The sequence below is a fragment of the Ranitomeya imitator genome, chromosome 3 (assembly GCF_032444005.1).
Source record: "Ranitomeya imitator isolate aRanImi1 chromosome 3, aRanImi1.pri, whole genome shotgun sequence".
Taxonomy (NCBI): Eukaryota; Metazoa; Chordata; class Amphibia; order Anura; family Dendrobatidae; genus Ranitomeya; species Ranitomeya imitator.
In genome coordinates this window covers 150,565,386-150,578,802 of record NC_091284.1, presented here as the reverse complement: position 1 = coordinate 150,578,802, position 13,417 = coordinate 150,565,386, and the positions used below count along the sequence as shown (strand labels likewise).

General features: G+C 42.5%; 1 protein-coding gene across 1 annotated transcript in view; it reads left to right on the top strand.

Annotated features, from left to right (window-relative positions):
- DHRSX (dehydrogenase/reductase X-linked) overlaps window positions 1-13,417 on the top strand; it is a 480,717-nt gene that overhangs the window by 361,851 nt on the left and 105,449 nt on the right. Inside the window, exon 6 of the mRNA XM_069761561.1 lies at window positions 2,085-2,292. Coding sequence (XP_069617662.1) covers window positions 2,085-2,292 — 208 coding nt within the window. The remainder of the gene's footprint in view (window positions 1-2,084; window positions 2,293-13,417) is intronic.

Here is a 13,417-nt window from a genome sequence, read left to right as displayed (position 1 = left end):
TCAGTGTACAGGTAATACAGTGATCAACAGTGACATTATACACACGAGCGCTGTGTATATTGTACAGGTTATACAGTGATCAATGACATTATACACAGGAGCTCTGTATATAGTGTCAGTGTAAAGGTAATACAGTGATCACTGGTGACATTGTACACAGGACCGCTGTATATAGTATACAGTGTATAGTGTCAGTGTACAGGTAACACACTGATTCACCAGTGACATCTCTAGGTGAAGTCCTTCGTCTTTGCTTTTCATCTTCATTCAGCCAGACCGCCATCACTTCTTCCAGCCATAGCTCGTCTCTGCAGGAAATAACACAGTTAGCTAGAGCACCGCTTGCAGAACACATTAGAGAACAAATAGAGTATAGGTTACCCCTTTGTAGATATTAGCAGGGGCAGGTCTCCCCATGCACAAGGTGGACGGACCCAGGAACAAGGCCCATATCTGTTCTCTAGGGTCTTTGCTCCATGGGCATTTTTGCTATTTCACACATGTTTCCCGGTCAGGGGCAGATCAGCCCTGGGAATGTTTGCCCTATTTCTCCTTTTGCAGGACATTTGTGTGGAGTCATAATGTTGTGACGGGTTATTAAGCTTAGATTAGCGGTCCCATGAGCCAATAGTTGTATATGCTATGTTTGGGTATTATATTATAAATTATTTGTCATGTGGATATCATGTTTAATGGACCGGGTTCTCATTTTAGTTATGTTTTAACATATGTGTGTTGTATCAATAAAAGCCTATTTTTGTATTTTTTGTACATATTGCGTGGTGTGCATTATTACAGTGGTGCTTTTTCCACATTACATGGTCCATTCTTCCCTCTGTGTCTCCCATCCTGGCCCCTTGCCGCTTTCAATAAAAATATATAAAAAAAAACTTTCTCGTTACCTTGCTGCACTCCTGCGGTGATGTTCCCTCCATGCAGTTAAAGCGCGCATTCGCCGTAAATGTGCGCGCTGACGTCAGCTGCCAACCTCCGATTGGCTGGCGCTTTTAACTGTTGCCGTGTAGGCCCGGGCTTTTATCCTAAGTCTTATTGCACGACTCGTTAAAGGGTTGATTGTGACTTGAAGGATCACTACTTCCAACAGGTGGCGCTATAGAGTTTGAGTCCTCTTTTTCTCAGAAGAGGCAATTTGCATATTATGTAATAAGTTGAACTCAGTGGACTTCTGTCTTCTTTCAGCCTTAAAGATATAAAAAATAATCTCTTCCCCAGTAATGTAGGAATGTGCACATGAATGTGACAGAACTGTGTTACTGACGTTTAGTAGCTTTCCTCCTTAAGTCGCCTATATAAAATGCAGAGCAAACTCTCTGCTCTAATACTGTGAAATGTTTGAAGACTGCTTCCATGGCTTAGCATAAGCCATTTCATTTTCACCAATCTGAAGTAGGAAGCTTTTTTTTCTTTTATCGATATGACTGATTTTTGAGGCTGGCAGAGAAAAAAGGAAATGCTGCAGGTGGTGACATTTACATTTGTTCTGTTTTTGGTAATATTCTTGGAAATATATTGCAATATCAAATGTAGAAATAACTGAACTAGTAGCACTAAAATACAATAATAGAATTATGCCATAAAATTCATAATCAAAATATATTACTAATATTATTAAATGGAATCTGTCACCAGGTTTTTGCTACCCCATCTAAGAGCAGTATGCTGTAGAGGCAGAGACCCTGATTACAATGATGCATTACTTACTTTACTGGGTGCTGCAGTTTTGATTAAAAACTGCTGCAGATCTACCAGTTCTTTGAATGCTGAGCTCTGTATAACCCCGCCCACACTGTGCATAAGCAGAAAGCTGCCAATCAGTGGTTAGGGGTGTGGTTGGACTATCTGGCAGCAAGCCAAGTAGTCCTCTAGTGATAATCTCCTGCTGATAAAGCCAATGATTTTATAAAACGCACACCAAGCAGGCCAATGAGTGACACATTGCTGGAATAAGGGTCTCTATCCCTACATCATGCTACTCTAATATTAGATACCATAAACCTGCTGAAAGATTCAATTTAAAATTAATGTTGTACATTACTTAATACCTTTTTTCTGTTTGTCCACAGCGAGTGTTATTCAGCCCATGGTGCATATTCTCAGAGCAAGCTCGCCCTTGTGTTATTTACCTATTATCTACAACATCTGCTGAGTCTAGAAGGTAGTCACGTGACGGCTAATGCCGTGGACCCTGGGGTTGTTAATACTGACCTCTACAAGCATGTATGGAGTCTGGGGAGATTTCTGAAATGGATGACAGGCTGGCTATTTTTAAAGGTAAGTACTTCTAAATTATAATGTCATTTTACATTTTCATTCTATTCCATTATTCATCAGTCTTGATTGGTTGAGATCGGACTTTTAGGAAAAGCTCAAATCAGTACAGTGAAGGGTCACAAAGAGCTCCAAGGACAACATCTGCAAGGAATTTGTATGTTCTCCCTGTGTTTGCGTGGGTTTCCTCCGGGTACTCCAGTTTCCTCCCAGATTCCAAAAAAAACCCATACTGATAGGGATTCTACATTGTGAGCCCCATCGGGGACAGCGATGATAATGTGTGCAAACTGTAAAGCACTGCAGAATATGTTAGCGCTATATAAAAATAAAGATTATTATTATTAAATACTTTTACCACATTTGGTGAAAGTGACCAAGTTTGGTTTATAAATCAGATAATCAGAAAATCCTGAACATTGTGTTAGGAGTCGAGTTTCCTCTGCTACACAGGGGGAATCTCGATCCGTGTCTGCTGCGGTCTCCCATTCTGCATCGGCCGCAGTGGGGTCTGCTCAGCGGAGGCGTCGCTCCCAGCGGCTTGCTGGGACTGATTCTGTGCAAAGGATTACTGCTGCCTTTTCTGGCTCTCCTGTTGTATCCTGCACTGATCTGCGGCGAGCAGGCTTCTCTGGGACTAAGTCCTTATTTACACACACTGAGCATGCCCAGGGCAAGATCTCCCGTTGGAGATCGAGGGTCACATGCTCAGGTGCTGCAGCGCATCCCATTGGTCCTCCAGGAAGGTCCTGAAAGGGCAAAACTTCAGTAGCAGCTTCCTGTGCTGCAACTATATAAACTGCGCATGACCGCACGGCCATGCGCTAGTATTGTCTTGAAATTATGTGTGTGTGTAGATGGATGTATGTCGAAGGATGAAAGCTCCTAAATATCCCTCCCTAGTGTTGTTGACTGTTTGCGGATGATGGTAGCTATCTAGCGCCCGACTAGCCATCAGCACGTAACACACATTACAGCGTCCAGTTGCTGTGTCCGCCAGTATGGCGCCGTGCGCTTTCTCTGCGCTTTCCTGACCCAAGCCTGGGTGGTTTGTGGCGTCCGTCAGTGCGGCAGCGCACGCACTCTGGTGCCTTTAAATATTATTATTTATGTTTCTCTAACACCCCAGTTGCGGTGTTGAGCATATGAGGTCTTCTGAACTCAAATCTCCTGTCTGGGGTTTGAGATTAGAGACTCCTTGCTTGCGCTCTATGTGCGGTACCGCGGTCCTGTGATGCAACAGGGTCGCTTCATTCACACAGGGTGAAGTTAACCCATGTGTGTATTCTTATAGTACCGCCATATAGTCCGCCTTTACTAGCAGCAGGGTTTTTACCTGCACGGTGGACCCCGGACTGCGAACGCACCTAGTTCCATATAATCTTATACTTGGTGCGTTCCGCCAGTTCCTAACACATTGTTCATTGGGTGACTGTCTTCCATCCATCATGCAGGTCTGGCTTTAGATATTGGAAAATCCTTCAAAAACATTTGTTTGGGCCTATGGACAACTTCTTCGGTTGCTAAACTCCATCCCCAAAGCCTTAAATTCTCAATTGAACATCGCTCCTATCCCAAATGTATTTTCCTAGTGGTACACAACAGAGTTGTCCACTTTCCCCTGAAACCAAGAAAAATGCACGCGAGCTGTAGTCCTCTAGTGATAATTTCCTGCTGATAAAATACTCATTGTATTGAAAGAACAGCACACAACCTAAGTGACACATCACTCAAATGGGTGGCTTAGCCCCTACGTTATGCTGTTCTCAGATTACATAGCAAAAACTTGCTGACAGATTCCATTTTAGACCTTGCCCTTTTTCGTTTTTGCTTTTCTGATTTTCGCTCGCTTTTTTCCCAGAGCCATAACTTTTTTTAATTTTCCATCAATATGGCTTGTTTTTTGCGGGACAAGATGTACTTTTGAATGGCTCCATTGGTTTCCCTTTCGGGTTCTCAAAAATGGGAAAAAATTCCAAGTGCGGTAAAATTGCAAAACAATTTCGTAGACACCAAACATGTCTAGATTCTTTTTTATTTACCGTATATACTCGAGTATAAGTCGAGATTTTCAGCCCATTTTTTTAGGCTAAAAGTGTTTATCTCGGCTTATACTTGAGTCATTGTCCCAGGGGGTTGGCAGGGGTGGGGGAGCGGCAAGAAGATGGCTGTCACATCATACTCACCTGCTCCCGCCACGGTCTCTGCACATCCTTGCTTCTCTGATGGTCTCCGGTGCCCGCAGTTCTTCCTGTGTTCAGCGGTCACATGGTACCGCTCATTAAAGTACTGAATATGGACGCGACTCCACTCTCATAGGCGTGGAGCGCATATTCATTACTTTAATGAGTGGTACCATGTGACTGCTGAACACAGGAACAAGCTGCCGGCATGCGCCGGAGACCATCGAAGAAGCAGGGACCGCGCCAGGATGGTGAGTATGATGGGGGAGGGTGAGCCATGCGATATTCACCTGTCCCTGTTCCACCACCGGGCTCTGTCTTCTGCGTCCTCTGGCTGTGACGTTCAGGTCAGAGGGCGCAATGACGTGCTTATTGCGCGCTCTCTGCCTAAACAGTCACTGCAGAGTCCCGGATGACACAGCGGCGCGCGGCGGTGGAACGGGGACAGGTGAATATCGCAAGTGCCAGGAGCACCTTTAAGGAGCAGCGTATTGGGCCTAATATCCTATGGAGCATCTTATGGGGCCACCAACCTTTATGGAGCAGCGTATTGGGCCTAATATCCTATGGAGCAGCTTATGGGGCCACCAACCTTTGTGCAGCATTATATGGGGCATAATATACTATAGAGCATCTTATGGGGCCATCATTAACTTTTCATGCAGCATTATATGGGGCATATTTTAATATGGAGCATCTTATGGGGCCCATCATGAACTTTATAGAGCATTATATGGGGCTCCTGATTCAATATGGATATTCAAAAACACTTAACCTACTGATTTCTCAATTAAGTGTACTTTTACTAGTATCTATTTTTATTTTTGAAATTTACCAGTAGCTGCTGCATTTCCCACCCTAGGCTTATACTCGAGTCAATAAGTTTTCCCATTTTTTTGTGGCAAAATTAGGGGTCTTGGCTTATACTCGGGTCGGCTTATTCTCAAGTATATACGGTAAGTGGTTAAAAAAAAATCCAAAGTTTGTTAAAAAAAAAATAAAAAAAATTGTGCCATTTTCCGAGACCCTTAGCGTCTCCTTTTTTTGTGATCTTTGGTTGGGTGAGGGCTTATTTTTTGCTTGCCGAACTGACATTTTGTATTGATACCATTTTGGTGCAGATACAATCTTTTGATCGCCCGTTATTGCATTTCAATGCAATGTTACGGCGACCCAAAAAAACGTAATTCTGGCGTTTTGACTTTTTTTCTCTCTACGCCGTTTAGCGGCCGGCCAGTGGGCTTGTCCGACAAGAGGGCATACAAGTGTATGTAAAGGGAGGCCGCACCCACTGGCCGGGGGTATGTATAACTCATACATACCCTCCGTTACAGGGACTGCAGACTTATCAGTTTTGACCAGACAACAATTCTATTGCTGTAGAACTGAGTGACTATTGGCCTCTATGGCGATATCACTCTTTCTAACCACCATGTACAGGAGTCTCTTTACATTTCGTCACTTTTATATTCTGACAGAGGCTGGCTCCAGGTAATTCTCCTACCTTGTGGTATACATATATATTTCTGTATAGTACTTTGAATAAATAAATCTTGGACCCAGTTTGACTTCTGCTTTGTAATTGAATCAGATCCACTATATCGCTTGCTGACTGCAGCAAGACTCGATTATTCGTTCTCCCAAATATTAATTGCATAGAAGTTAATATAAATTGTAGAACATGAACTGAGTCACCATATTCCATGCCTTTGTGTTGCGGAGCATAGCAGGAAGCAATTTGCAAATAAATCATTGTGCGGTATGGCGTCGTGAGTCTAAAAGTGTGACTTGCAGTGTATGGGAAATTAGACTTTGTTGTAGCAGCAGGGAAGCGTCTGTTGTACTCGGGATTCTGCGCTGTTCAGAAATGATCAAAGCTGAAAATGTGATTTCATTAGGTTGTGATGTGATTATTCATTTTTTTTTACAATTAGTCATTGACTATTTGGCCTTAATGTAACTCTGCTATATTTGAAGGGGTGATCCGGTTATAACAAATTATCACTTGTCAACATAGTGCTTGGCTATCTTTGTCAGTGCCATGGACATTTAATATGGCGGCAGGGCGCTACACTTCACTTTTTAACTGGTGAACACAGCTGTCAAACCCCCCACTGATTCCACAGAGATCACCTTTCCAGTGGATATTGATATTTTTGAACACTCCCTTCTGAAGTCTGGAGGTTTTATGTTATGTAATTGAGTGATATTGGGTAAATGTGGGCAAAGGATGGGCACCGTTCTGAACAATTCAGAGTGATTACCAATCACTCAGATTACAGCTCTCACTGGTAAATTGTATAGTGGAAGTAGCAGGTTTCCTGGTTGTGACAGCAATATCTTCACATTTCATTTAAAGGGACACTGTCACCCCCCTCCTGCCGTTATAAACTAAAAGAGCCACCTTGTGCAGCAGTAACGCACAGCGCAGGCGCCGGATTTAAGAAGAACAGCGCGCAGGGGGCGGCGACCATCGCCCCAGAAGAGATGAGTGACGGCAGTTGGGCGCTTCACAGAGGGGGCTTCAGACCTGCCTCCAGGTACAAAGATAGGTATTTGGGGAAAATTATAAAACGCTTTATTGAGGGAATAACAGAAGCAAAAACTAAAAGAGCCACCTTGTTAGAATGCAGCATTACTGCTGCACAAGGTGGCTCTTTTAGTTTATAACGGCTGGAGGAGGTGACAGTGTCCCTTTAAGCACTCCAGTTTTTATCATCACAATCCAAATGAGATAATTTCCAAATTTTTCTTTTTATTAAAGCGGTTGTTAAATAAATAAATATTGATTTACTCTGTAACATTCAATTGGTCATTTGTAAAATGCTCCTGTGTCTATTCATTACTGGTAGATACTTATTATGCCGCACCCAGGTTTTTGTTTTAATTCTTTTTCAACACATTCACCTAGTGTGGTGGAGCAGGTGGTCGCACATGCTCAGTGGTGGTTGCACATTCTCAGTGGTAGTCGCACATGCTCAGTGGTGGTCGCATGCTACCAGGCTTCTCTTTTACACAGGGGATAGATAAATGTCTCTTTTGATTTCTTCTAACAGCAATATCTGTGCTTCAATTTATTTTTTTGATCTTCAGCCATCTAGTTCTCTTAATACAGTAGCCTTAGCAGTCTATTTAGATGTGTGCATTGAAGAAGATTTGGCTTGCCTGTTTTAGCAAATACCGTATATACTCAAGTATAAGCAGACCTGAATATAAGCCGAGACCCCTAATTTTGCCACAAAAACCTGGGAAAACTTAATGACTCGAGTATAAGCCTAGGGTGGGAAAAGCAGCAGCTACTGGTAAATTTCAAAAATAAAAATAGATACCAATAAAAGTAAAATTAATTGAGACATCAGTAGGTTAAATGTTTTTGAATATTCAAATTGAATCAGGAGCCCCATATAATGCTCCATAAAGTTCATGATGGGCCCCATACAAAAATATGCCCCATATAATGCTGCACAAAGGTTAATGATGGCCCCATAAGATGCTCCATATTAAAATATGCCTTATATTAAAATATGCCCCATATAATGCTCCATAAAGGTTAATGATGGCCCCATAAGATGCACCATACAAAAAATGTGCCCCATATAATGCTTCACAAAGGTTAATGATGGCCCCATAAGATGATCTACACAAAAAATATGCCCCAAATAATGCTGCACAAAGGTTAATGATGGCCCCATAAGATGCTCCATATTAAAATATACCCCATATAATGCTCCATAAAGGTTAATGATGGCCCCATAAGATGCTCCATAGAAAATATGCCCCATATAACACTGCTCAACGCTTAATGATGGCCCCATAAGATGCTCCATAGAATAATATGCCCCATATGCTGCTTGATAAAGGTTGATGGCCCCATAAGATGCTCCATAGAATAATATGCCCCATATGCTGCTCCATAAAGGTTGATGGCCCCATAAGACGCTCCATAGAATAATATGTGCCATGTGCTCCTCCATAAAGATTAATGGCCCCATAAGATGCTCCATAGAATAATATGCCGCATATGCTGCTCCATAAAGGTTGATGGCTCGAAAAAGATGCTCCGTAGAATAACATCCTTCATATGCTGCTTCATAAAGGTTGATGGCCTCATAAGATGCTCCATACAATAATATGCCGCATATGCTGCTCCATAAAGGTTGATGGCCCCATAAGATGGTCCATAGAATAATATGCCCCATATGCGGCTACTGCGATTAAAAAAAGAAATGACATACTCACCTCTTGTCGCTGGGGGAGAGGTGCTGGTGTCCTGAGCAGGCAGTGACACCGGGTGCTATGGGGGCCAGGTGCTGGAGTCGCCGCTGGCTCAGGCCCCCGGCACTTCAGATATTCACTTGTCCCCGTTCCACCGCCGCGCGCTGCTGTGTCTTCCAGGTCTCTGCAGTTATTGTTCAGGCAGGGGGCGCGCACTCACCAAGTCATCGCACACTCTGACCTAAATGCCACAGCCAGAGGACGTGGAAGACAGAGCCCGGCGGTGGAACGGGGACAGGTGAATATCGCATGGCTCACCCTCCCCTGGCGTGGTCTCTCTGCAAGTTCCTGCTTCTCCGATGGATTCCGGCGTGTATCGGTAGCTTGTTCCTGTGTTCAGTGGTCACATGGTACTGCTCATTAAAGTAATGAATATGCGCTCCACGCCTATTGGAGTGGAGACGCGTCCATATTCATTACTTTAATGAGCGGTACCACGTGACCGCTGAACACAAGAAAGGCTGAAGGCGCCGGAGACCATCTCAGAAGCAGGGACGTGTAGAGACCGCACCAGGAGGAGGTGAGTATGATGTGACAGCCGCCACTCCTGCCGCTCCCCCGCCGACCCCCTGGGACAATGACTCGAGTATAAGCTGAGAAGGGCACTTTCAGTGTAAAAAAAAGGGCTGAAAATCGCAGTTTATACTCGAGTACATATGGTACTTATATTCCTCATAAAGTAATTCTAATCAGGATGATCCCTAACTTTAGAAATTCACCTCTCTATGTGTCAGCAGGCCTCAAAATAGACTGGGGCTGAGAAAGAGCTAGATCTTACTTTGCTATAGACACTCACACTGTCTTAACCTGTCCAATCAGTCCTGATAGTGTCAGGTTGTATAGGGACACCAGTGATAGGAAAATGGTAATGTCCAGTCATTAAATTTGCATATTTTCAGTAAGAATAATAGAGGAAAAGCACAATTTAGCATTCGAAGATCAGATGTCTAAGAAGTGTTATTTCAGGGGCAACAGAGGTATAAAAAGAAACCTATAACAGGTATGGCTCATGAAGCTCTCAAATTTGCTGTTGAATTGGTGGCAGATCAAGTGGAGTCAATTCACACTGGCAATCCTGTACTAGATGGCTGAGCCTAATCTACCAAAGCAGCTCTCCCTATGGCTAATAGCAGTTGTAGAGCTTATGGATAGATGTTGTCTACTTCTAACAACCACTTTAGTAAAATAGCCATCAAGTCAGATTACCCAGAAAAGATCTTTACACATGCCTACAAATCACTCATAAAATTGTCGTAATTCAGTGTGTGATTACATATACAGTTGTTTGAAAAAGTTTCCTATTCTACTGCTTGTTTGTCACACTTTAATGTTTCAGATCACCAAACACATTTAAATATTAGACAAAGATTATAAAAGTAAAAACACAAAATGCAGTTTTTAATTTAAGGTCTTTATTATTAAGGAAAAAAGAAATCCAAACCTACAGGGCCCTGTGTGAAAAAGTGATTGCCCCCTAAACCTAATAACTGGTTCCTGGGCCACTCTTAGCAGCAACAACTGTAATAAAGCATTTGCGATAACTGGCAATGAGTCTTTTACAATGTTCTGGAGGAATTTTGACCAAATCATCTTTGCAGAATTGTTGGAAATCAGCCACATTGGAGGGTTTCGAAGTATGAACCGCCTTTTTAAGTTCATGCCACATCATCTCACTCAGATTAAGGTCAGGACTTTGACCAGTCTTAATTTTGTTTTTCTTAAGCCATTCAGAGGTGGACTTGCTTGAGTGTTTTGGATCGTTGTCCTGCTGCAAACCCAAGTGCGCTTCATGAATAGAATAGAGGCTGAATATTCTTCAGGATTTTTTTGTAGACAGAAGAATTCATGGTTCTATTTCCCACAACAAGACTTCCAGGTCATGAAGCAGCAAAACAGCCCCAGACTATCACATTACCACCACCATATGTTACTGTTGGTATGATATTCCTTCTATGTTACTTCCTGCTGTGTTACTTCTATGCCAGATATAATGGGACATATACCTTCCAAAAAGTTAAATTTTTGTCTCGCCATTCCACAGAGTATAGTCCCAAAAGTCTTGGAGATCATCCGGAGGTTTTCTGTCAAAACTGAGATGAACCTTTATGTTCTTATTGCTCAGCACTTGTTTTTTCTTATAACCCTGCCATGCAGGCCATTTTTTCTCAGTCTCTTTCTCATGTCGTTAATACTGACCTTAACTGAGGCAAGTGAGGCCTGCAATTTTTGGAGTGTTGTTGTGAGGTCTTTTGTGACCCCTTGGATGACTCGTTGCTGCACCCTTGGGGTGATTTTGGTCGGCTGGCCAGTTCTAGGAAGGTTCCCCACTGTTCCATGTTTTCACCATTTTTGAATAATGGTTCTCACTGTGATTTGCTAGTGCCCAAAGCTTTACAAATGGCTTTATAACCTTTTCCAGACTGATACATCTCAATTACTTTGTTTCTCATTTGTTACAGAATTTCTTTGGATCGCGACATAATGTCTAGCATTTGAGGAACTCTTTAAGTGATTTCTTAATTGAGAACAGGTGTGACAATAATCAGGCCTGCATGTGGCTGGGGAATTTGAACTCCGCTTCCCAAAGATAGTATAAGCCATAGTTAATTTGTCTTAAGCGGGGGCAACAATTGCTTATTCACACAGGACCCTCTAGGTTTGGATTTCTTTTTCATTTAATAATAAAGACTTTCATTTTAAAACTGCATTTTGTGTTTACTTGTGTTACATTTGTCTAATATTTAAATACTAGATTGTGGCCCGATTCTAACGCATCGGGTATTCTAGAATATGCATGTCCCCGTAGTATATGGACAATGATGATTCCAGAATTCGCGGCAGACTGTGCCCGTCGCTGATTGGTCGAGGCAACCTTTATGACATCATCATAGCCATGGCAACCATGATGACATTATCGTCGCTGTGCCCGTTGCTGATTGGTCGAGGCCTGGCGGCCTCGACCAATCAGAGACGCGGGATGTCTACGTCCTTTATGACATCATCGTCGCTGTGCCCGTTGCTGATTGGTCGAGGCCTGGCGGCCTCGACCAATCAGAGACGCGGGATTTCTACGTCGATGCTGTGCCGGTCTCTGATTGGTCGAGGCCTGGCGGCCTCGACCAATCAGAGAGCCGGGATTTCCAGGACAGACAGACAGACAGACAGACGGAAAAACCCTTAGACAATTATATATATAGATGTTTTGTGATCTGAAACATTCAAGTGGGACAAACATGAAAAAGAATAGGAAATCAGGAAGGGGCAAACACTGCTCACTTATGAATATCTTTGTATCTATCATAAAGAAACAGATTAGAGAATTCTGGCTCCACATGTTCAGTCAGAGTCTTTAAATCTCAGAGTTCTTTTTTTGCTTTCCATCTGCTCTAGACTTTATTAACTTTGCAGCAACAGCAAAAATGTTGAACCCCCTGTGGACACTGAATGCAAAGACTATGACACAGATGGGGATTGGTAACATAAGGCCAAGGAATACCTGAAGGTCACAATCCTCTACTGAAATGACCCTGCAAGGAAACCTTTTTGTTTTCAGTGACTACTATGAAAAAAATCTCCTTTATTTCTTGATCATTCTTGTGATTTATGATGTGGTGTATAGATTTATTTATCCGGGGTCCTATACCTTTTCTTTCTTCTGTCCTATTTGAAGTATGTTTCATCTTTTTCAATACACTGCATCAGCTACAGTAAATTGGGAGGAATAGGCCGCTTCTTCTCCGCTGATTACGCGGCTTCAGACATGCATATGGAAAATCATCAAATTTTCATCCGTACTGTCATCTATATATTATCCATGTGTCATTTGTAAGTCCATTTTTCGCATCTGTATTACATCCACACAACATCCATTTTTATTCAGCAGCAGTTAATAAAATTTGCAGCACTTAAGTCCAAATACAATTTCCTATGTTAAGAATTGTAAATGTGTCAGTAAAAATTGCATGCAATGCGAATGATGTATATGGTATCAGATTTTATTTTGCACCCTTAGACTTGAATAGGCGAGTCTAATTCAAAATACAGACGAGACTGCTGCATGCTGTTATTTTTTCCCAAGGACACTCGGTCCGTACATAAAAACTGCCATGTCATCAGCTATATTGAATACCATCGGTGAGTGTGCCGACTGCGCTCTCCCATTTTAATACGGACATATAATCTACTCATCTGACTGAATACACTAGGATATTACTTAAATGCTGTACAATCAATGCTTTAAAATATTAACCTCTTATTTTTTGCCTTGGAAGTTTATTTATTAATTTCATCGCTGTGTTCCAAATGTAATGAATTTTAAATTTGCCTGTCCATCTGGCCATATCAGGGCTCGATGTTTTGCTTGAGAAATTGTTTTTTTTTTTAACATCATCGTTTTGGGGGCACATATCAAGTATAGAAAAACTGTAAGGGTATGTCCCCATGGTCAGTAAATGCTGCGGGTTGGACGGTGCTTACATCTGCAGCGTCCTACCCGCAGCGGCTAGATATTACAGCATAGTGGATGGGATTTGAAGAAATCCCATCTCCACTATGCGTGCAGGGAAGCCTGCGGCTTCCCTACGGAGACGGACATGCGGCGCTTCTTTCGAGACCGTAGCATGTCAATTTATATTGCAGAGATGTTCTGTCTCCACAAGATACATTTCCCG